The 25,193-nt window shown below is 41.2% G+C and overlaps 1 protein-coding gene across 3 annotated transcripts in view; it reads left to right on the forward strand.

Annotated features, from left to right (window-relative positions):
* PCSK5 (proprotein convertase subtilisin/kexin type 5) overlaps nt 1–25,193 on the forward strand; it is a 443,312-nt gene that overhangs the window by 267,453 nt on the left and 150,666 nt on the right. For all 3 annotated transcript variants that reach the window (XM_032866664.1, XM_032866665.1, XM_032866666.1), the window contains exons 14-20: nt 1,405–1,548; nt 5,969–6,071; nt 7,381–7,574; nt 17,081–17,165; nt 21,603–21,700; nt 22,109–22,238; nt 22,839–22,954. In XM_032866664.1, coding sequence (XP_032722555.1) covers nt 1,405–1,548; nt 5,969–6,071; nt 7,381–7,574; nt 17,081–17,165; nt 21,603–21,700; nt 22,109–22,238; nt 22,839–22,954 — 870 coding nt within the window. The remainder of the gene's footprint in view (nt 1–1,404; nt 1,549–5,968; nt 6,072–7,380; nt 7,575–17,080; nt 17,166–21,602; nt 21,701–22,108; nt 22,239–22,838; nt 22,955–25,193) is intronic.

Raw genomic sequence — 25,193 nt, forward strand, 5'->3', positions numbered from 1 at the left:
CCGATATGGGATTCAAACCTTCTTGCTTCTTGTGGAGAAACTTTGTGGGGTTTTGAGTCCTGATTGTGGGTCACAATGCCTGGGGTGAGGTTTATTGCAAGATTGTGTCTCGTCCTCTCTTACCTGCTTTCATGTGGGTTTCTTGTTTGCCTCTTGTGTGGGAGCCACTCAGCCTGTTGGTTTTGTTTTATTTTTCAGAGATTGTTCCCTATATAGCTGTAGTCTCAGTGAGTCTGTAGGAAGAGGTGCCTTCAGGATCTTCCTACACTGTCATCTTAAACTGGAACCCCCAGATGGGTTTTAATAGCCGTCTGTACTCTAGTGCCTTTGAGAAAATTATCAACGTCTATGCCTGTTTCCTCATCTCTGTACTGGGAATTCAAGTGCCTACCTCCCAATTATTGTGAACATTGAATGGATTCAAACTTAATAAATGGATCAGCTGACACCTCAAGTTCAGCAGTCCTGGGGCTGTGGCAGAACCCTGTCCCCCACCATGCCTGGATTCTCTGTATCTGGCTGAGTGGAGGACCTCCTTCAGGGAGGTCCTGCTTCCTCCTAGCACTCTTCCATGTTTTTAATGGTTTTTGTCTTAATCACTTTGGCTTATGGTTGATTCTTTATGTGAATCTTTTTAAGCTTAGTGACCTGTAAGCAGTTTTCAAAAGAAGTAAGGACTAAAGCAAAATGTTCCTTGAGAACCTTCTCTGCAAAGGAGTTAAAACCTGTGGCTCCTGTCTCAAGGCACTCTTGACCAGAAAATGGTTCATTGCAGCACTGTCTGCTAGAACATTCTGCAGTGGTGGAAATACTCTTGTCTTTACGCTATCCATTGTAGTGGCCATCGGCCACATATGGCTGTTGAGCATTTGAAATGTGGTTAGTATGACCAAGGAACTAAATTTTTAAATTTTAAGTAGCCAAATGTCTAGAGGCTATCAGTGGACAGCTCAGGTCTATAGCTTAGTATAGTGAAGTATTATGAAGATTAAATGACTAATTCAGTTAGATGGAACAAAGTTGTTTTGTCTTTTCTATAAATTATTTTAAAAATTTAAATATGGTATTTATATGTAGAAAGACAAAGGCCTCTGTAAAAATCTGGGGTTCTCTTTTAAAACTCCCATAACTTGAAATCAGCCCTTGGTCCAGCTGAGAGACACTCACTTGTGTCTTATAAATGCTGATTAAACGAAGGCTTATCCTATAGTCAGTACGTATGTGATAGGTCAGTTATTCTTCAGCTGGTGGAAAATGTGCGATCCTAGCTCGGCCCCTCATGCTAGGATTCATACGAAAATGCTTAGCACAACTCTTTTGCTTTTTCTTAATGAGAAGGAATGAAATTGTAAAGCTCAAGAGTGAGTGTGGGCTCATGCTAGGATTTCATTTTTGTTTCTCAAGGAAAATTGAAAGAATGGTCTTTGGTCCTCTATGGTACCTCCGTGCAGCCATACTCACCAACCAACGAGTTTCCTAAAGTAGAACGTGTCCGCTACAGCCGAGTCGAAGACCCCACCGATGACTACGGCACAGACGATTATGCAGGTGAGCTGGCTTCCAACGGGGACAGAGGCTAAGGAAATAACTCCTGTACATCACCCCACCATGCACAGATCAGCTTCTAGCGATACTCTGATATATTTTCTTCCATCTTCTTTTCTAGTCCTCCCCAAATATTTGCACGTATATATTCGCACAGCACTGTTGTTTTCTTCAAAGCAAAAAGCACACTGCAGAGAGTTTTCATATTCTTTTTCTTTCTCTTGTGGTTATTAAGAACATATTTCCCTGGTGTCACATATCCTCACAACAAATATTTAAAAGACAGTGTAACAGTCCATCCCACGATTGTACTACATTTAATACATAATCGGGGATGTGTAGTTTGCTGGGAGTTTTACATTCTTTTAAATAAGGTTTGGATGAACATCATTATTTTATCAGTCCTTGTTTATATCTTTAATTATTTCCTTAGAATGGAGTTCTGAGAATTACTGCATCAAAGGGAATAATCAGTTTGAGAGCTTGGATACATTTTGTCACATTCCTTTCCAGACAAGATGTACCAGTCTATGCTGGGACCAGCTGTGCCTTTATTATACTCCTTCCTGCCAAAATGGAGTAGAAACAAAAAAAGTAAAAAACAAAACAAAACAAACAGAACATTTTAAAAGTTTTATAGCTTTATTAGTAAATCATTTTTCCTCCTTAGTTCTAGGAATTAAACATAATTGCATTGTACCCATTTTTCTATTCAAATTGGCACCAGTTTTCTTATCTCTCACATTTTTCCATACAGTAGTTCCCCCTTACTTGTTTCCTAGTAGTAATACCACTACTATTAAGTAGTATCCCATTACTAATGGTCAGGAAGCTGATGATCTTCCGATAGATCATCGGGTCAGTAATAGCTTTATGCTACATTACCATGCCTGTACCAGTGCCCTGACTTCATTTCATCATGCAGGCATTGTATCATCTCACATTGTCACAAGAAGATGGATAGATACAAGATTTTATAGTATATTGATATAATTGTTCTGTTATTAGTTTCTCACTATGCCTAATTTAAAAATTTAATGTTATCACAGGTTTGGATGTGTAGGAAAAAAGCATGGTATATATAGGGTTTGGTACTATCCGTGGTTTCAGGCATCCATTGGGGGGCTTAGAAGCTATCCCCTACAGGTAAGTGGGGGGAGGAACTATTATATTTCCTGAAAACATTTCCTCAGTTATTGCTTGCTTCTAAAATGTAGTTTGTTTCGTGTTCTGTTGTTTTGACCAAAAAAAAAAAAAAAAGTGTAAGGTTTATAGTTTCAGATCTCACTTGTATTTTTTTAATCTTTAAAATCAACTGAATATCCACATGCATTTTTTTCTAATCTCTGCTTTTTACATTTGGCCATTAATTCATCTGGAACTTATTTTGGTTTATGATATATAGTATGAGATAAAATTGTCTTTATTTTCCACATAGACTAACATTATTGGCTGGGTTATCATCCCATTTTTAAATATTTATTGGAGAGGGAGAAGCAAACTCCCCACTGAGCAAGGAGCCCGACACTGGGCTCAATCCCAGGACCCTGAGATCATGACCTGAGCTGAAGACAGATGCTTAACTGAGCCACCCAGGCACCCCAGGGTCTTTCCTTTATAATAGTAGAATAAATTCTTAAACCAGGGTCTCTTCTGGTACCCCCGTTTCTGATTTTTTAATCTTAATCCAGTAACACCCACACTATATTTTACTCTCTGTTGAATATTTTGTTTTCATAGTAATTCTTAAGTCCATCTCTAAAGATTCCATTGGAATTTAATGTGAATTTACATGCAATCCCATGGGAAGAATTGTTTAGGTAAGAATTACTTTTATAATATGTAAGTCTTTCCATCCAAAACACAGACCGTGTCCCATTTTACCAAAATCTTTTAATTTTATGTTCTATTCTTCTTTTTCGTGTTATTCCTACATATTTTGGGGTCTTGTTGCTGTTATAATGGAAAAGATGCCGTATTCTCTAACTGGTATCTGCTGGTATCTAGGAAATCTATTGGCCATCGTATATTTATCTTCTATCAGGCCATTCTGCTCAACTTTTATTAATTATGTTTTAGAGTTGATTTTCTGGGGCAATTATAGGTATTACAGCCATATCATCTGTATTTTTTTGAAAGGATTTGATGTATTTGAGAGTGGGAGCACAAAGCAGACTCCCTGCTGAGCAGGAAGCCCCACATGGGACGCGGTCCCAGGACCCATGATATCATAGCGTGAGCCAAAGGCAGACACTAAACCAATTGAGCCACCCAGGCACCTCTCTGATTTCTGTATTGCTGCACTGACTACCACTTAAAGGAGCATTCAGTGCTCCTGGGATATGACATAACACTTAATGAACTAAAGATAGAAGTACTTCATTAATCACCTTAGCAGAATATCGTAAACATGCACATAGTTCCTTTTATTCTCAACAGGTAGTATCCCAGGGTCCATCATAAGCTGGAATAATTCAAGCAAGCTGAGGTAACCAGAACTCGATCGTGTTAGATTATCTCATTTTGTTTTGAGCTTGTAACATTACTATTCCCGTGATAACTAGCAAACCATTTCATCTTCTCTGTTGGGAGAAAGGACATCCAAAAACATAAACTGAGCCTAATAACCTGTTGCTATATGCCTTCTGGTAGGTTTCCAATTCACATTCTGGGAATCTCAAAATTCTGAACAAACGGTTTTCTATCTCTGTGGTTTTTCTCATTACCTCTCCGAAATATCCACATTGGCACTTGTGAGAGAACAAAGACAATTATTTCATTATTACCCTGCAACCTAGAATGCTAAACTGCATCTGGGACAGTTTAAGATTACAAAAGACACAGCACAGCCTGTGAACTGGCCATACAGAGCCCTTTGGCACGTATAAAGCGTAAGTTTAGTGGGGGGCTGGTTAATTGCAGAAATCATCTGGTGAAAATTTAGGGCCACCCATGTTTCCTTTTCTTCAGAGCTGTGACTTTCACCTTCATGAAGAAGTCATCCTGGCTAAAGGCACAGATGGCATTATCATGACCAGATTCCTAGTACTGTTTCCTCAAATTCCAGGGGCTGTAGGACCCACAGCTGGCTGAGTTCCAACCCTTACGTAGAGACTCTCTCCTGCTGTATCATAGCAGAGAGCTGATAGGTCCTAAGTTACACTAGCTCTGGAATTCTATTTAGAGATCAGTTTTAAGGCTTGGGAGAACACAGGGGAGCTGGATTAAGAAGGTGGACCCATGTTGATGATGCTGGACAAGCCACTCTAATTCTTAAAAAGTCTGTTTTCTCACCAGGTAAATGAGGGTGTTTGAATACTAGATTTTTCTCTAAGTCATTCCTCCGAGGTTCTACCATTTCAGTAACCGTAGAACAGAGTCCTGTAGTGACCAAAGGAGATCAAGGTTCAACAGTAAATCCTTTTGATTTAAATAAGTATGGTTCAGACATTTCCGACATATCAACTTACTGTTTGTACATTCTGTGCATGTTTATTACTAGTTAAAATCATGTGAATTTTTAACTGGAAAGAGCTTGAAGATTACAAGCCCAAATGTCCTAAAGTATGGACAACAAGGAAAAAGGGAATTAGTTCAAGCAAGCAAAAGGTCTAGCCCATGTCATTAGAAAGCTTTTCATCAGTTATAAAAATCTCCCATCTTTTTGGCATTTTTTTCTTCCTGTGAATTCTAACTCTAGACCAAAGAATATGTCCTGAAAGATTAGCAACTTTCATCCTAGGTCTGGAATTCTTTAAGCTTGCTTGCATTTTTTAAAATGTATGTCTAGTTTTCTTTTGTTGAGTTGCCCACCAGCCTGTGGGTAAGACACAATTTTAAATCTGGGCCTTAAGTACCTGCTTTGTAATCCCAGACCAGACACTGATAACCTCGCACCAGATGCCATAATGATGTTTCTTGCTGGCGACAGCATCTCAGAGGTATTCTGTGATTTTAATGACCATGGGCAAGCCAGACAATCTGGTCCAGGCGTGGAATAATCAGCTTTTTTTCTTTTTTCTGTCAACAGCTTAACTTCTCATTTTTCTGTAAATCCAACATTTTTATCATGATGCGTATTTAATTGCCATCAGTTCTCTTCCAGTTGCCACAATGACATTGTTCATTGGAATTCGGAGATATGTGTTATCTCCCACAAGGCAGCCATATGTGCTTTTTTGAAGCCCAGGCCATGACTGGATTTTCATTCCTGATACTTAGGTAATTGAGGTTTTCCCCCTAAAACGCCAGGAGTTCATCTCCATGCACAGAGCCATGGTACACATTATTCCTCCTCCTTAAAAGCTCTCACTGCATAAGGAAGAAGAGAAGTCTCCTTTTATACTTTTATACCAAATTCAAGGTAAAACAGACCTGTTTTAAAATCATGTTTTCCAAGTTTGTTGTTTTTTTTTTTTTAAAGGTCCCTGTGACCCTGAGTGCAGTGAGGTGGGCTGTGACGGGCCAGGACCGGACCACTGCAGTGACTGCTTAAACTACTATTACAAGCTGAAAAACAACACCAGGTAAGAATCAGCCTGAGTCCAATCCCGCCTGCTGTGTGCTCCCAGCAGTCCCACGGGCTGCACTGAAGCCATGTCTGCTGACGTTCTCCTCCCAGGACCTAAGCTGAGAACAGAGGCTGCTGCCCTAGCCACCGCCTCCTGGTGTCATTCGAAATGCTGAAACCCATACTAAGTGTCCCTGTATGCTGTCAATCTGCAAATGTCTTTACTCACATTTGGAAGGGCCATAGGGGAGCAACTAGCTCCACACAGGACTGCTCTTCCCTCTAGACCTTTCCATCCATGGAGGTCTGACGTTAGACCTCTGTTGGCCCTTCATGAAAACACCAGCATGCAGTCCAACAGATGCTTTCCCGCATTCCTGTGTGGCAGAGGTGCCGGGCCCTGCTCATCCTCCCTATTCCACTCTGGGCACTGAGGCAGACCTGCTTGGTTACCATAACTCTGAGCCCCCAGTTTCTGCCTTGAGTTGTGCAGATCTGTCCACAGGGAGGCTCCTGGGGCAGTGCTGGCCCATCAGAGGCTATCTGCTTCAGAGCCCTGCCCCGCTTTCCCTCCTCCTTCAGGGAAGACTTACTACAGGAGCTGACTTGTCATGAGTCCACACTTCAGCCATCCAGACAGACCCAGACATGTTCTAGTTCCTGTTTACATGCATGCTGGCATTTCAGTTCCTTAAAGGAAGGGCCCTTGGCTACTGCAGGACCTCTCATTGCTGAGACCAGCAAAATGCCTGACATTTTACTTGGTACTCAGTAGTAAATATTTGTTGAATGAATAAATAAAGAGCTGTCCTTCAGTTAAGGAAGTTCTTTTTTTTTAAATGTATCATAACCAAGTTTAAATATATTTAGATGAATTTAGACAATAACCCACAGCCACTGCCCCTAGCGCAGAGGATCCGTGGGACAGCACACACAAACAGAAGTAACCACTTATTAGCAACTTTTTTGTATAAAATGGTGGTTTCCACATAGTTTCCCTCAACCCCATGCCACAACCTTCCTTTTGAGCCTCTAGTTTCTAACCATCATCGCCTTTAAAGAGCTAGTCCCGAACCTGAAAATGGTTTGGACCAAGACATGCCTTCCTTAGCAGACTTGGTATTGGGAGGCTGCCTTGCTGCCTGAGCACCCTACACAGGAAAGAGCTTCGAACAGCAGAATTTGGCTCTTTGGATATGGTGTTACCATCGTGTTTTAAAAAGGATCTTTGAGATCAAGGCTGCTGGTGGTTGAGCATCTCCCAGAGTGCCCAGGACTCCGTCTCTGGTGATGCCGCCCTTCTTTCTTATCATCCCACAATGCAGGATCTGTGTCTCCAGCTGCCCCTCTGGCCACTACCATGCTGACAAGAAGCGATGCAGAAAGTGTGCCCCCAACTGTGAGTCCTGCTTTGGGAGCCACGGTGACCAATGCCTGTCCTGTAAATATGGATACTTCCTAAATGAAGAAATCAACAGCTGTGTTCTCCACTGCCCCGATGGATCATACCCGGACCCCAGTGAGTCGATTTCAGATACTTGGGTTTTAGAGAGGAAATAGAAGGTTTTCATTTGAATGACATTAAGAGGGAAATTGAGGCCTCGCTTATATCTAATAGGATCTAACCAGGTTTTAAGAGAACACGTTGGAGTTGTAAAAAAAAAAAAAAAAAAAAATCATTTGTGTAAAAATGCTTATAACTGACTGTCAGGGACTCCTCAGGGCCCCTCCCCACATTCAGTGATTTGCTAGGAAGACCCACAAGACTTACGATGTAGTTGCACCCATGAGCTCATAGTTACCATGTAAGATCAGGAAGAGGTACATAGGACAACGGACGCAGAAAACCAGCACTAGCTTCTGAGTTTTCTCCCAGGATGGATTTAAATCCCCCAGCAACAACTGATTACAATCTGTGTGAAATGTAGGCTACCTTTCAATGTGGGAACCTCCTTAGAGCCTCAGTGCCCCGGGTTGTCGTCACGAAGACACTGTCTAGCTGGCACGTACCAAAATTCCAGGCTCCTACAAGGAAAGCAGATGTTCAGCATAAACCATATTGTTTGTACAGTTTAGGCACCATGAGCCACTCTTACCAGTTAGGATGGTGGAAACCCTCCTGAAATCCAACTCCCAGATTCTAGCCATGGGCCAGGTTCAGATGCAGGCTTTCAAAAGATAGCAGGCGAGCCTGTTCTTTTCCATACAGTAACCAAAGGAACCAGGCTGGTATGGTATCAGTGTTATAGTTTAGAAAGTTTAGAATTAGACATGTGTCAAAAACTACTACTGAAGGGCCATTAAGAAGGAAACCTTTAAAGTGATAAATGGAGTCAAATGCTATCAGGTATCCCAGCCCACTATGAAAGGCAAAATGAAACCATTTGCTGAGTTAGAGACCAAACTGAAGAATTTCCAGAGCGAGTAGAGTAGGAGGATCCTGAACTCACCTTGTCCCTCAGACGTACTGAGATAACAGCTACGTTTGTTCACCTAATTGAAAGGTACCTGGAGTCTGGCAGACCAGACTGGCCACGGTTAACTGTAGAGAGAAGGCCACCTTGAAAAGGGTAGGTAGGATGGAGACATAGTTGGAAATCACACCCCGGGTGCCACTAACTACAAACAGGATGGGACATCACGAGTGTGGAGGAGAGGATCTGACTCCACACTGGGCATGCCCAGCACTAGGAAGAGGAGTTCCCCCTCCCACCATGTCTGGCTTTAGAAACCAGGAGAGCTTAACTCTAGTGGGCCTTAGTTCCAGGGGAGCCTGAAGGCAATAGGAAATGGAGTCTCCATCATTCTTAAAGATCCAGCATACTAAATAACACAGCCCAGACAGCACAACAGAAGCAGTTTGAGAAGTATCTACGATTTTAAGTGAAGGAGATACATTGACTAATCTGTCCTGGGCACAGGATATTGACTAATCTGTCCCGGGCAGGGAGGCACAGAATATTTCTCTAGAAAGAAAGTGCTGGTAGATGGCATTCCTCTCCCCAACACCCCGTCCCTAAGCCCTAGCCAGCTAGATGTTGGTGAAAGGTAGCGCTGACACTCTCCGTCTACTTTGCTATAGCGCTATATGCTCTTCCCCATCCACGCCAACTGGCAGTCCTCCCTTCAAAGTGGCTCCTGCCCCACCATACCCACTTGGAGGGTGCCACTCCAAACTGCCTCACGCCCTGGGGAGTGGGAGAGAAGCCGCTCTAACAGCACACTTGCAGTCCCTGCAGTGGAGCTCACAGCTGGCTGCGCAAGAAACAAGCCCTACCCATGAGTGTACCCGTCACTGAGCCAGAGGGACTAAGTGCAGACAGCTGGGCTCCCTGCTGGCCCTACTCACCAAGCCTGTCGTTGTTCTAGACCGCCCTCAGCCCTACCTAGGACACTGAGAGCAGGCAGAGGGCATCACTGTGGTGGGCTGGGCTGAAGGCAGTTGCAGCTTAGCCACAATAGGGAGGCACACAGAGCCCACACCAAGGACACCCATGGAATGCCTGGTTTTCTGGTAACCAGGGTATGGCTGCATTATAGGACACCACAGGAGCTCTTTTGAAAACAAGGCCACTACTTTCAAGACCAAGAGACATAGCTGACCGTCCTACTACTTTAAAAACAAACACCGAGAGATAAAATGATCGGAGGAATATGTCCCAGATGAAAAAGAGACAAAATCACAGTAAAACAGCCAAATGAAATGGGAATACACAATATGTGTGATAAAGGATTCAAAGTAATTATCACTGAGATACTCACTAGACTTGAGAAAAGAGCCAAGGATCTCAGTGAGACCTAGAAAATGTAAAAACAAACAAACAAAAAAACCAGAGCTGATAAATTTAATAACTGAAATAAAAATACACTAAATGGCATCCACAGTAGCTCAGAAGATACAAAGAAGACATCAGTGGTATGGAAGATAGTAATGGAAAACAACCCAGCTGACAGCAAGAAAAAAGAATAAAAAATGAGAATAGGTTAAGGGAACTCTGTGGCATCATCAAGCATAATAACATGCACATTTTGGGGATCCCAGAAGGAGAAGAGAGAAGAAGGGGCAAAAAACTTATTTGAAGAAATAATAGCTGAAAACCTTCTTTCCCGAACCTGGGGAAAGAAGCAACATCCACGTCCAGGAAGAAGAACCCCTACCAGAATGAACCCAGAGAGGTCCACAGCAAGACACACAATAATTAAAATGGCAAAAAGTGATGATACAAGGGAAGGCAAATAAGGCTATCAGCTGACTTTCAACAGAAACTTTGTAGGCCAGAGAGGAGTAGCATGCTTTATTCAAAGTGCTAAAACAAACAAACAAAAAAAAACCTACAACCAAGAATACTCTGCCCAGAAAGTACAGAATTCAAAACAGAAGGAGAGAACAGTGTTTTCCTGAAGAAGAAAAGTTAAAGGAGTTCATCCCACTAAATCAGGCTTACAAGAAATCTTAAAGGGAATTCTTTAAATGGAAAGAATAGGCCATCGTGTAAAGAAAAACTTATAAAAGCAGAAATATTTTAGAGGTAAAAGCTAAACAGAGTAAAAATAATCACTTATAAAACCACTGTGGAGTTTAAAACACAAAGTAATACAATCAGTATCTAGAAAAATTAGACAAGGGAGATATAAAACATCACATACATAAAACATGGAAGTGGGAGTTAATTTTAGTAGTTTTACAATGTGTTGAACTCAAGCAACCCTCAACTCAATATAGAACCCAGTGGAAACCACAACTCAGAGACCTGTGATATACACAAAGAAATAGAGAAAGAATCCAACCATATCACTAAGGAAAACTGTCAGCTCACAAGGAAAGTAAGCAAGGGAAAAAGGAAGAACTCCAAAAACTACTTTCAATGTAAATAAACTAAACACTTCAATCAAAAGACATACAGTGAATGAATAAGAATGAATAAGAAAATATTACCCATCTATATGCTGCCTACAAGAGACTCACTTCACACATAAGGACACATCCTGCAAGTGAAGAGATGAGAAAACATAAGCCGTGCAAATTGAAGTGGGAAAAAGAACAACTCAGGGTAGCAATACACATTCAAGTGCACATGAAACATTCTCTGGTATATATAACATGTTAGGCCATAAAACAAGTCTCACTGTATTTAAGAAGACTGAAATCATATCAAGCATGTTTCCAACTTAAATGGTATGAAAGTAGAAATCAATGTTACAAGAGAAAAATGGAAGGAAAAAAAAACCCAGATACATGGAGGTTAAACAACATGCTAATTAACCAAAGTCCATGAAAAAAAAAAAAAAAGATGAAATCAAAAATGCATGGAAAAAAGTGAAAAGACAATAGTCTAAACTCTTTAGGAATTAGCAAAAGCATTTCTAAGAGGGAAATTTATAGTGCTATTAGGGGACTCAAAAAAACAAGAAAAATATGTAAAGAACCTAACCTTAAGCCTAAAGGAACTAGAAAAAGAAGAACAAAGTCCAAAGCCACTAGAAGGAAATAATAAAGATTAGAGCAGATTTAAATGAAATAGAGACCAAAAAAAAAAAAAAAAAGAAAAGATAAATGAAACTAAGACCTGGTTCTTCAGGAAGAAAACAAAACTGATAAATCTTTAAACAGACTTATCAAGAAAAGAGAGGAGACTCAAAGTCAGAAATGAAGGAGGGGAAATAATATCACAGAAATCCGAAGAATTATAAGAAAACATTGAAAAATTATCTGCCAAACAATTGGACAATCTAGAAGAAATGGATAAATTCCCAGAAACCTACAATTTTCCAAAATTAAATCAGGAAGAAAAAGACAATCTGAGCAGACCAATTACTAGTAATGAAATTGAATCAACAGTTAAAAACTCCCAACAAACAAAAATTAAGGACCAGATGAATTCACAGGTGAATTCTACAAAACATTTAAACAAGAGTTAATACCTATTCTCAAATGATTCCAAAAAATAGAAGAGGAAGTAAAACTTCTAAAATCATCTATGAGGTCAGCATTCCCTTGATCCCAGAGCCAGCCAAAGACCTTATATAAAAAGAAAACTACGGGCCAGTATCTCTGATGATAACAGATGCAAAAATCCTTAACAAAAGAATAACCAAATTGAATAGTACATTTAAAGAAAAACATTTAGGACGATCAAGTGGGATCTATTCCAGAGAGGGAAGTGTGGTTCAATATTCACTAATCAATATGACATCACATAAACGAGGAAGAATAAAAAAAATGTATGATCATCTCAACAGATGCTGAAAAAGGATCTGACAAGATACAACATGCATTCGTATTAAAACTTCTCAAAAATGTGGGGTTCAGGGGAACATACCTCAACATAATAAAAGCTGTATTTGATGAACCCACAACTGACCTCATACTCAATAATGAAAACAGAGAACTCTTCCTCTAAGACAAAAACAAGACAAGGATGTCCACTCTCACCACTTTTATTCAACATAATATTGGAAATTCTAGCTGCAGCAGACAAGAAAAAGAAATCAAAGACATATGAATTGGTAAGGAAGAAGTAAAACTGTGACTATTTGCAGATAACATGATACTATACATAGAAAATGCTGAAGACTTCACCAAAAAACTATTGGAACTGATAAATGAATTCAGTGAAGTTTCAAGATACAAAATAATGAAGTAGCAAAAAGAAGTGAACGTAACAATCTCATTTGTAAATTGCACCAGGAAGAATAAGATACCTAGAAATAAATTTAATCAAGGAGGTAAAAGACCTGTATCCTGAAAACTGTAAGACACCCATGAAAGAAATTCAAGGTGACACGAACAAGTAGATAGATACACCATGCTCATGGATTGGAAGAATATTATTATACTACCCAAAGCAATCTACAGATGCATTGCAATTTCTATTCAAAATACCAAAGCATTTTTCACAGAACTACAGCAAATAATCTTAAATTCTGTATAGAACCACTAAAGACTTTGAGTAGCCAAAACAATACTGAGAGAGAAGAACAAAGCTGAAGGTATCACAATCCCGGATTTCAAGATCGCCTACAAAGGTATAGTAATCACAACAGCATAGCGCTGGAACAAAAATTAGACACAGATCAATGGAGCAAGATAGAAACCCCGGAAATAAACCAACATCTATTTGTTCAATTATTCTATGACAAAGGAAGCAAGAATACACAATGGAGAAAAGATGGTCTCTTCAGTACATGGTGCTGGGAAAACTGGACGGCTGAATGCAAGAGAAGGAAACGGCACCACTTCCTTACCCCATACACAAAAATAAATTCAAAATGGAATAAACACCTAAATGGGAGACCTGAAACCATAAAAGTCGTAAAAGAAAGCATAGGCAGTAATTTCTGGAACATTGCCCTTAGCAACGTATGTATGGATAGGTCTCTTCAGGCCCAGGAAAAAACAGCCACTATATAGGAACTTCACCAAAATGAAAAGCTTTTTCACACTAAAGAAAACCATCAACAAAATAAAAAAACAACCTGGTGAATGGGAGAAGATACTTGCAAATGATGTATCTGATAAGGGTTAATATCTAAAACCTATAAAGAACGTATACGACTCAACACCCAAAATACAATGCAATTAAAAAAAAAAATGGGCAGAGGATCTGAATAGAAGTTTTTCCAAAGAAGATACACAGATGGCCAACAGACATATTAAAAGATGTTTAGCATCACTCATCATCAGGGAAGTGCACATCAAAACCACAAGGAGAGACCCCTCACACATTTTAGAATAGCTCTCAAGAAAGAACTCTAGTCAGTATCAAGAAACAAATTGTAACAAGTGTTGGCAAGGATGGAAAGAAAAGAGAACCTTAATGCACTGCAGTGGGACTGTAAACTGGTGCGGCCACTGTGGAAAACAGGGTGGCAGCTCCTCAAAAGATTCAAATCAAATGCCATAAAATCCAGGAATCCCACTATGGGAATTTGCCCAAAGAATACAAAAAATGCCAATTAAAAATAATGTATGCACCCCTTTGTTTATTGCAACATTATTTACAATAGCCGAGGCATGCAAGAAACCCAGGTGTTCACTGATAGATGAACGCATAAAGGATTATCCATTCATCATACACACACACATACACAATGGAGTATTATTCAGCCATTAAAAAGAATGAAACCTTGCCATTTGCAACAACATGCATGAAGCTAGAGAGTATAATGCTCAGTCAGAGAAAGAGAAATACCACAGGATTTCACTCCAAGAAGCAAAACAAATGGTCCAAGGGAAAAGAGACAAACCCAAAAAGCAGACTCTTAACTATAGAGAGCAAAGTGATAGTTGCCAGAGGGGGGTGGGAGGAAGAGTGAAACAGGTGATGGGGATTACGGTGTACACTTGTCCTGATGAGCACTGGGTGGTATACGGAAGTGCTGAATCACCGTATTGTACACCTGAAACTAATATACTGTATATTATCTACACTGGAATTAAAAACTTGTAAAAAAGTGGCATACACACACACAAACACAGTGGAATATTACCCAGCCATATAGGAGAGTGAGATTTTGCCATTAGTGACGACACGGATGGAGCTATAGGGTATCATGCTAAGTGAAATAAATCAGACTGAGAAAGACAAATGCCACAGAATTTCACTTGTATGTGGAAGCAAACAAACAAACAATAATAAAGACCCTTAAATACAGAGAACAACTGGTGGTGGCCAGAGCAGAGGTGGATGGAGGGATGGGTAGAAAAGATAAAGGGGAGGTACAAAGTTCCAGTTATCAAATAAGGAAGTCACAGAGGTGAAAAGTACAGCTAGGCAGTATCGTCCATAATACTGTAATAACACTGCACGGTGACAGATGGGGACTGCAGTTACCATGGTCAACAGTGAGTAATATATGGAATCATCAAATCAATCTATTCTATATCTGCAACTAATATAACATTGTTAATTATACTTCAATTAAGAAATGAATAATTTCCTACCAGGCAATACAAATCGAATTTGAGGGGCTTTTTCCACACACAAATCTTTTGCAACAAACAAAAATCTGTAAATGAACACGTCACTTCACTTCAGGAGTCTGGGCCCTAATCAGTCATCATTAGGAAACAAACAAAGGTACATTCACTGGAGAATTAAGTAATCCTTGGGCTTTCCTACCTGTTAGTGCTCCGGTAGCACCCTTCTGCTTTATTTCTGAATTCTCGGTAACTAACAAGCGTGTCACACCATGGTGCATGACGACGCTGATTATCTCCTGTTTCTGCACGACCTAAGAAAGAAGACCCAAGTGTAAATGAGTAAGAGTTGTGTTTCAGAAATTAGGCAACAATTTTCTTAAGAAGTCAGAGTCCCTTGACTCAAAGGCAAGCATTTTTTCCAGAAGGCAAATGGAGTCTCACCTTACCCTATAGAATGGTGGGTAGGATTTCCAAGTAGTTCCTTTTCCCCAAAAATTTGGAACATGAGCATCATCCTGATAGAGAAAGGAAAAATAAGAGTGGGGAGGGGAGTGTGAGGGATCCCCAGAAATAAGCAGTATTTCTTGTAGAAAAAATTCAAAATTCTATCCAGAAGGCAGAATCTTGGCAAAGAAATTTGGCTGAGATGGTGCATAACAGGATAGAGATAACTGAGAGTCCGTCGTGTCCCCAGAGCCTGGGACGTTTGTAGTGGAGGAAGACTGTTGAGACAGTGGCTTTGCTGATACGGGTGGTCTCTGCTTCTCTCTCCTTCCGTGTAACTGACTTTTGTTATATTTTCCTCCTGAAGACACAGTGATCAGATATGATCATGACTGGTAATAATTACGGTCAACACATTTACAGTGCTTTCAAATTCACACAGTTCCCCTGAGTAATTTCATTATCCCCTCAAGATAGTTACCTGAAAGGTCAGCATCACTGGAATGTCTGTGGAGCAGAGAACAGAGACCTTGAACTTGCCCACCAGAAATACTAAAAGCAGAATTCAAATCTAGGTCCTTGGACTTCAGATCCTGTGCCTTGTCCAGGAATCTCAACGGCAGAGTGAAGGGAAGACCATGTGGGGACTACCATAAGATTATAGAGCATTTCGTATTTCATGGGGAAGGGTAGGGGAGGCTTAGACTTGAGAAAGGAAGTGGACCTTCGGGAGGTCCTTATAGGAATCCATTAAAGCTGTATTCCTCTATGGAACCTTGAAGAACGCCAACATTTAAGGAGTAGGTGGAGGACAAGAAGCCTGTGAACAAAGCTCATTCAATCCTACACATACACATGGTTATAATTCACTTGCAGCTCAGAGATGGTATTGAGAATCACCGTTTTTCACTATTGCATAAGCGTACATTTGCCATTTTTTTCCAATGGGGATCGATCGGTCTTTGGGATTAAACAGGAAAACCATATTCATGGTGTATTTGCTCTAATCCAGTATATTTCTATTCTCCAGAATGGAGACGTATCTGAACTATAGTAACATATCAATGTCACAGCCGCTATAAAGTATGCAACACTATTCTAGACAATACAAGAAATACATTATCACCCCTTATTACCCTGCCATCTTAAATGCAGATTCCCTTTTCTGGCGGCGTTCTTCAGAGTGCTCCTACACACTGTGAGCATGGGGGCCCACCTTTCCATCCCACAGCCCCAGACACTGCTTCTCAACCTTGACATCCTAGCGTTGCCCCAGCGTCTTTGTTAGTGGGATGGTCATTGTCAGAAGTAAGGAAACCCCACTTGGGAGAGAGAGAAAGAAGAGGGGGGGGAAACCAATCAGCTATTCAACTAAGAAGTCAACGGGCTGTTGTTCCTTTGTCTGCAAAATGGAAGATGTGAGGCATGTCCCAGCCTGCATTTTCCCACCTTTGTTCGCGTTGCTGGAAAGTGAGAGCAAACGTCCAATGTGGGGCTGTTCATGAAATATTCGGCTCAAGGTCACGTATGTGTACTGTCGTGTACATTAGCAAACATCAGAACATCTTCACCTGCTCTTATGGAATCCAATGACCAACTGATTTATAACTGTTCCTTTTGTGTGTATGTGTTGGGTTTTTTTGTTCTGTTTTTAACAGAGAAAAATCTTTGCCGGAAATGCAGTGAAAACTGCAAGACATGTACTGAATTCCACAACTGTACAGAATGCAGGGATGGGTTAAGGTAAGAGAGTGAAGGATCTTGTTAAGTCACACAGCCCAAGGAGTTTCTCAGTATAAACACAACATGTAAAAAAGTAATCCTCTTACCGTCACCCTTGGTTTGACTCCCATTCAAACACCTGATTTGCTATTTGCATTATCTTTACCATTATATGTGACAAATTGGATGCCATCTTCGCTAAGGGAGGTTCACACACCAAGGAAAATTCTCTTCAGAAAAGATGGCTCTGATACACATAAGTAAAAACGGCTTTTTGAGAGGCTTTCTCAGTGCTTTTTGGCCAGCACAGCATCCCCGTCAAGGATTAATGTGTAGGTAATACCAATGAATTATATTTAATCCTCCTGATTCATTCCTTTGATGGTCAGAAACTCTTCCCTTATCTGTATTATTCTCTCCATATAGCCAATCATGCTCTTATCTTAAGTACCTCAGGCTTGGTTCCATTATGATCCGGTATGCACATAGATTTAACACCTGGCGATGTTTTTCTGAACTGGACGACTTGCTCATTGCTAAAGCCAGATATCTGATAGCTTCCGCAAGAAAACAAGACACAGCTCGCATGAACTAGGTAGCCCCTGGATTTCCACAGAGAAGGTCAGACCATCCTCTGCTGGGTAAGGAGTTGGACCCTGAGTTTGTAGAGAGCCTGAAATCTGCTGCATGCAGATCTTTTTTAAGTATTGAGAATACCTCTGTTTCTGCCTTTAATTGGCGAGTGAACTCAGCAGGCTCCGGGCAGGTGATTCTGTATATTTAATATCAGAGCATCAGGGCACATGCATGGCTCAGTCAGTTAAGCATCTGCCTTTAGCTCAGGTCATGACCTTGGGGGTCCTGGGATTGAACCAGAGGAGTCGGCTTCTCCTTCTCCCTCTGTCCCTCCCCCTACTCATGCTCTGACCGTCTCTCTCTCAAACAAATGAAACCTTAATCTAAATAAAAATGATGTTCTAATATATCTTTTTTTTAACCCTGGGTTTTTTTCATAAATGCATTCAGTAGTAATTGGCTTAGTACCTTTCATCTCAAGACTTTGGGCCTTGATAAATATCAGTCTAGTCAGCCCCCTAATTCTTCTTGCAGAAGGAGCAGAGACAAGAAGTGAGACAAGGTAGATGTGGGCTCAAACCCTCTTCTGTTAGTCAGCTGTGGGATCCTGGCCAAGTCACTGAGCCACTCTGAACTTCAGTTTTGTCATCTATAAAATGAGATACTAACCCCCACATTGCTGAATGATGAAAAGGATCAACTGTGATAATATTTGTGAAATCTTATTCCAGTAACAGACACATAATTGGTCCATGAGAAATAAAAGATTATTTACAACTATTTTCTATACAGTTGACCCTTGCACAACTCAGGGATTAGGGGCCCCAACCTCATGCAGATGAAAACCACATATAAGTCTTAAGTCCTTAAGTTACTCTTAACTACGTAACTACCAATTACTACGGTTGAAAAGAAAACTTACAAATAACAGTCAATACATTTGTGTTCTATGTATTCTACACTGTATTCTTACAAGAAAGCCTAGAGAAATGTTAGGACAATTATAAAGAAAATACATTGGAAGGGTAGGTGAACCATGAGACTATGGACTCTGAAAAACAACCTGAGGGTTTTGAAGAGACGGGGGGTAGGAGGTTGGGGGAGCCAGGTATTTAGGAGGCCACTTATTGCATATGGAGCACTGGGTGTGGTGCAAAAACAATGAATATTGTTACACTGAAAAGAAATTTAATAAATAAATAAATAAATTACCAAGTAGTAAAAAAAAAAAGAAGAAGAAGAAAATATAGAGTACTGTATTATATTTATAAAAAAAAAAAATCCACTTAGAAGTGGGCTCATGCAGTTCAAACTCATGTTGTTCAAGAGTTCAGTCAACTGTGGTTCTTAGGGAACATTTTACAGAGTTCATTAACCAGCACTCTCCAGTGGAAATATGAGAGCCTTATATGTTCATTTTATTTCATATATGCCAGTAGCCACATTAAAGGAAGTAAAAAGATATGGGTAACATTTAAAAAAATATTAATCAGGGACGCCTGGGTGGCTCAGTTGGTTAAGCAGCTGCCTTCGGCTCAGGTCATGATCCCAGCGTCCTGGGATCGAGTCCCACATCGGGCTCCTTGCTCGGTGGGGAGCCTGCTTCTCCCTCTGCCTCTGTCTGCCTGTGCTCGCTCGCTCTCCCTCTGTCGCTGAAAAATAAATAAAATCTTTAAAAAAATAAAATAAAAAAAAAATAAAATTTAAAAAAATATTAATCAAATATATCCAAAATATTACTGTTTCAATAGAATCAATATGTAATCAATGAAAAGACCTAGCGAGATGTTTTATGTTCTTTTTTGTTGTTATACCAAAATCTGGGGTGCATTTGATCCCAGAAAGCACAATGCACATCTCAACTTGGACAGTAATTTTTTATGAGAAATACTTGTTCTGTACTTGGATTTTACAAAATTTAGTCAAAGGAGATTTTGTATAGCCAGCTTTGTGCCAAACTTACTCAGTTTTGCCAGTAACTGAACCGAGGGCCAATTTGTAAAATGTAGACCGAAATTAACTAAAAATAAATAAAGTTTAAAGTCCCATTCCTGGGCCTTACTAACCACATTTTTAAGTGCTCGGAAGCCACAGGCACCCAAGCATGTGGGACAGCAGGATTCCAACCCAGCTAATGGATCACAGAAAGAACCCAGGTGTCCCCTGTACCAGGCAGGTTAGCCACACCACCGCTGTATTTTGGAAGCACCAGAAAGCTTCGGAGTACACACAGAGCCTGCTCTCAATTGCACAACCCACTTAACATTCATTCCCTCCTCACACAACACAGCCTCTCTCTCAACACATGCCAACCTCAGAAGGAATGCCCTTTACTAGAAATATGAGGCAGCTTTTTTTCAACTTTGATAAGTTTTTTGGCGGTCCTATTGCCTCCCACAAAACGATACATTTGATACAATGTCCTTTTTTCCAGTTCCATGGGAAGGGCAGAGATTTTCTCTTACTGGCTCTTTAAATGACATCGCTCCCTGGCCAGTCAGGTCTGTGAATGGAGTACACTTTGAGTTACGCTGCCCTCTGTGTCCCTGAGACTCCCTGCCCTTTCCTTAGAGGCTTTGAGGGTTGACCATTTTGCCTCAAGAGATCTATTATTTAAATTATTATTGTTACTATCATCATTGTTTAAAGAGTGGCTAAGAACAAACAGAAATACATACACATAAAATACTGGAAGGAAGTGGATTAAAATGTTAACAGGACTGTTTGGGATCTGTTTTTATCTGTTTTTGTTCTTTCCAATAGAGAAAAATAAATTCTACTTTTCCAAGTTAGTGTGATCCAAATACAAAGCACAGTCAACTAAGATGTGCACTGGAACAATATAGAGTCTCAGAGAGTAAAAACCATTTGAACCTGTTGCTTAAATAAAAACCATTGAACCTGTTGCTTAAATAAAAACCATTGAACCTGTTGCTTAGATACCCATCTTGTAGGATCATCTCTTTGGTGACGTAGGATTACAGGTGCTAATCTGTAGCTGCAATCACACTATTGATTCAGTGAGCAATATTTGTAGATTAAAGGTCCTAAATTCTAGGTTTTTTAATTTTAAGAACTGATCTATTCACTATGAAAACTATCATAATCGATATTAGAAAAGAGAAAAAATACGCATTCCTCATTCAACATTCTGGCAACTGTAATAGATACCAAGAGCGCCAGAAAGAGAAAAATAGGGTAGAGAGAACACCTGGAAACAATAATACAATTAAGAAAAGTTGGGATGTTTGGGGAATCAGCATAGGCAGGTCATTTTACAACGTTATTCATTAGCATTTAAAATAAATCAGGAAATAGAGGCAAAGTGTACTGCAGTGGTGTGGTTCTGATGGGAACCAGCAGAAGAACTAAAACCAGAAATAGAAACAAAAGTAGCTACTCCCAGGAGAGCGGGCTAGCTAGAGATCACTGTGCCCTTTATTCAGTTGGAACTCATGTTACCCCGTGTTCCTACTGTTTTGCTATAATAACAAAACAATTTTTAAGTTTATTACATCATAGGGCTATCAGAGTTGTCAGACGTATTGCTAAGTAATGAGTTTTGTGAGTAAGATCCTTTTAAGCACCCCCAGGGTGGGGAGGTTTAAGGTGCAGAGCAAAGAAGGGAGGCGCCGGCCAGCCTGAAGATGAAGAGAACGGTCCACGGAGCTCGGAGCACGCATACAGGCTGGAGACATCATCACAGGCACAGAGAAGCAGGATAGGCATCGGGAAGGAGAAGAGAAGGGGTGCGCAGCGATTTCCCCTGCTTGGAAGCTTGGCCAAGCCATGGGTCTCGGGGAGGTGCGGCAGCATTGCACGGGGAGCCGGGGAGTCATGACCTCGTTGGTTCGATCACAGCGTCCGTGTGTCTGTCTTCAGCCTGCAGGGGTCCCAGTGCTCCGTCGCCTGCGAGGACGGCCAGTACTTCAACGGCCACGACTGCCAGCCCTGTCACCGCTTCTGTGCCGCCTGTGCTGGTATCTTGCCCCCCGTCCTGTGGTTTATTCCTCTGGCTCTGGTTTGGTGCTTGTTGCCCTGGCGTCAGCCTTCACTCCCGCAGCCCCACCAGATAGTGTTAAAATAAATGCCGGAGAAACCCAGTTCTCCTCCAGGACTCCTGCCTGGATTCTCAGAATAGCCACGGGGAGACCACCGCCTCCTTCCGAGGGCATTTGATGGTTTTGGCAAATGGGTTCAATTTAAACGGGGAGTGAGTGTTTTGTTTTTTTTTCCCCATAGAATGTGAGGGAAAGCACAATACGAAATTGTGACTCTTAAAATGACAACGTATTCGTGCCCTTGTCACCAGCCACACAGGCCACAGCCCCTCGTGCGAGCTGTTCTGAGATTTTGTCTCTGTTTCCCGCCTTTGTCTTGCTTTCAAGGGCCGGGCGCGGACGCGTGTAGCAGCTGCGCCGAAGCCTACTTCATGGAGGACGGGCGCTGCGTGCAGACCTGTAGCCTCAGCTACTACTTGGACCGCTCGGCAGAGAACGGACACAAATCCTGCAAGAAGTAAGTGTCCCGCGCCTTCCGCCCAGCCCGGGAGCGCCGGCCTCCTTGCTGGACCCAAACAGCTACTATGCTGACATGACTTCCCAGATTTTTCCTGCGGACTCTGTCCTGCAGCGTTCACCCAGCTTCTCTCAAATGCTTCCTTTCCGTCCCAGGAGCACTTTAAAACCTTTAAAGTTGGGGCTCCTGGGTAGCTCAGCGGGTTAAAGCCTCTGCCTTTGGCTCAGGTCATGACCCCAGGTCCTGGGATCGAGCCCCCCATCGGGCTCTCTGCTCTGCAGGGAGCCTGCTTCCTCCTCTCTCTCTCTCTCTGCCTCTCTGCCTACTTGTGATCTCTGTCTGTCAAATAAATAAATAAACTCTTTAAAAAAAACGAAATCTTTAAAGTAATATTTTGGTTTCCAGTACAGTGCGTTCTGTCTTTTAAAATCCGTCTACCTGCTGGGCTTTAATGTCGGCAAAGGTAGCAATTACAGCAACCAGACGCTTCCGGGCCATTTTCCAAGGGGGAATGGAGTTTAAAACGTCCGTAAGAGGTGGGTAGCAAACGTCTTTTCTCGAGCCTGACGTGAAAGCACGAACTGTACGTTTTCCCCGTAGATGTGATGCTAGCTGCCTGACGTGCAACGGTCCGGGCTTCAAGGACTGTACGAGCTGCCTCAGCGGGTATCTCTTAGACTTCGGGACGTGTCAGATGGGAGCCATCTGCAAGGACGGTGAGTACAGACTGTTCCTCTCCAGCCTCGTTTTCTGTTGAGATCCAGTATATTTCCACATAAACTATCAAGCATGAGTCAGCTAGAACGTGCCCAATATCTTGCTGGCATTCATTCTTCTTGAACTCACACCCTCAGTGGCTTTTGGTTTGGTTTTTTGTTTTTTTTTTTTTTTAATTAAAAGAAGTCACCTGTAGTTCCACTGGCCAAGATGGCCCTAGTTATGTTTGTTTTATTTGTTTTAATTAGCAAACTTTGGGGTTTAGAGTTTTAGGGGTCACAGCAAAATTGAGCAGAAAGTACAGAGATCTATATATGCCAACCGACCCCTGCAACACACACACACACACGCTCCCCCATTATTCGCGTCCTACACCGGACTAGTTACATTTGTTATAATCAGTGACCCTTCACTGACACCCCGTTATCACCCAAAGCTCATGGTTCACATCAAGGTTCCCTCTTGGTGATGTACATTCTATGAGTTTGGACAAATGAAGAAGGATACATATCCACCACTGTAATAATCATACAGGACACTTTCACTGCCCTAAAAAGCCTATGTGTTCCGCCTTTCCCTCCCTCCTGTCCCCCCGCCCCAGAACCTACTAATTTATTTTACTGTCTCCATAGATTTACTTTTTCCACAATGCAATATCCTTAGAATATAATAGGCAATATTTTCTAATTAGTTTTTTCATGTGTGTCTTTCTCGTCTCTCACCGTATGTACTTTTGACAAGATGTTTTAAAATACCATGTACATGGAGGTTTGTATCCTGCTTTTTGTACTAAGTGTTAGACATAAACATCATCCTATGTTTAAAAAGTCCTCAGAACCTTCATTTTTCATTACAGCATAAAATTCTATCATGTGAAGATGCCAGTTTATTGCCACTCCTTTTTGGATTACTTAAATTTTTGACAAGTAAATTATAATCAAATGGTACCTGAATCTTTTATTCAACCTGAGAGGCAAGGAATTAATGATAGACCCAATGTAGAACTTAAGACTTCTAAGTGTTGGTCCATTTTTTTTTCTTTGCATACATGGTTCTCAACTAAAATGCCAGGACCACACACCTTTCCTGAAGATTCCTGGGAAATTGGTCTGAGGGTGCTAAGTATGGATATTTTTAGAAACTTCTCAAGTGTTTCTGATGTGCAGCCAGATTTGGGAATCTCTGGCTTACTCTATTCTCCCTGACCACCCGACAAATGCCAAGTTCTCTCAGTTTTCTAGCCTCAGCTTCCCCATTTATAACTGAATGAAGCTAAATTATTCCAACTTTAACATTCTGTGAATTTTGAGTCTCGGTATAATTCACACAGAGGGGGCCCTAAAATTTGAGTCTGGACTTTATGCAGACACACATCTCAGTGACCTAGAAAGACATCATTTTGAACCACTGTTATTTTTAAGTACCTTCGGATTATTTGAAAATAGAATAATAAAAAACTCTATACTTAGAAGAGTCTTCCTGGACAAGGGCATTTCCCTTGGTTTATTCTCTGCCTTCCTTTGAATGGGCCCTCTTCTAGAAATTTCACAAGAGGTAGAACAGTGCTCTAGTTGGGGGAGTATGGATTCAGGAGTCAGAATACTGTCGTTCCTTTCTGGGCTCTAGGTCTTGGGCAGGTGATAAACTTCTCTGGGCCTCGCTTCCCTCACCTATAAAAATGAGGCGGCTAATACCACTGACCTTGTATGGTCATTCTAAAACTTCCTATGAGGAATTTCAAAAAGACATCTGAAAGAACGTGGCACATGATGAGACGTGTTAGAGCATCATCAACGGGCTCATTTCCACAGAGCATCATAGGTGACTTTGCGTCTTCATGGCTTCTTGGCCATAGGATTAGTCCAGCAGGAATGGGCCAGACCCACTCAGGCTCTGTGTTCTCACCACACAGCGCAGGGATACAGGGTTGGGTGGTGGCACTTCAGGGACCATGTAAGTATCACTTTTTAGTTAAAAACATGGTACCATACCTGGATCTGACCAGAATTTTGAAATCGGTGACAGGAAACAGGAAGATTTTCTGGACTCAAAAGATCCACAGACGCTTGAAATTTTCATCCACAGCACTGGTGCCAGGCATGGCCACATCTGTGATGCTTTAACTGCCTTCTCTAAACCATGCTAAACCTGGGATAAGTTATGCCAGATGGCACGCCGGTAGAAGGGGTGCATCCAGGATTGTGGGAAAGAGTAGAAAATGAAGAACCGTCTCTCGTA

Source organism: Lontra canadensis, unplaced genomic scaffold (assembly GCF_010015895.1).
Source record: "Lontra canadensis isolate GAN:19392208 unplaced genomic scaffold, GSC_riverotter_1.0 scaffold31, whole genome shotgun sequence".
In the NCBI taxonomy this organism is placed as follows: Eukaryota; Metazoa; Chordata; class Mammalia; order Carnivora; family Mustelidae; genus Lontra; species Lontra canadensis.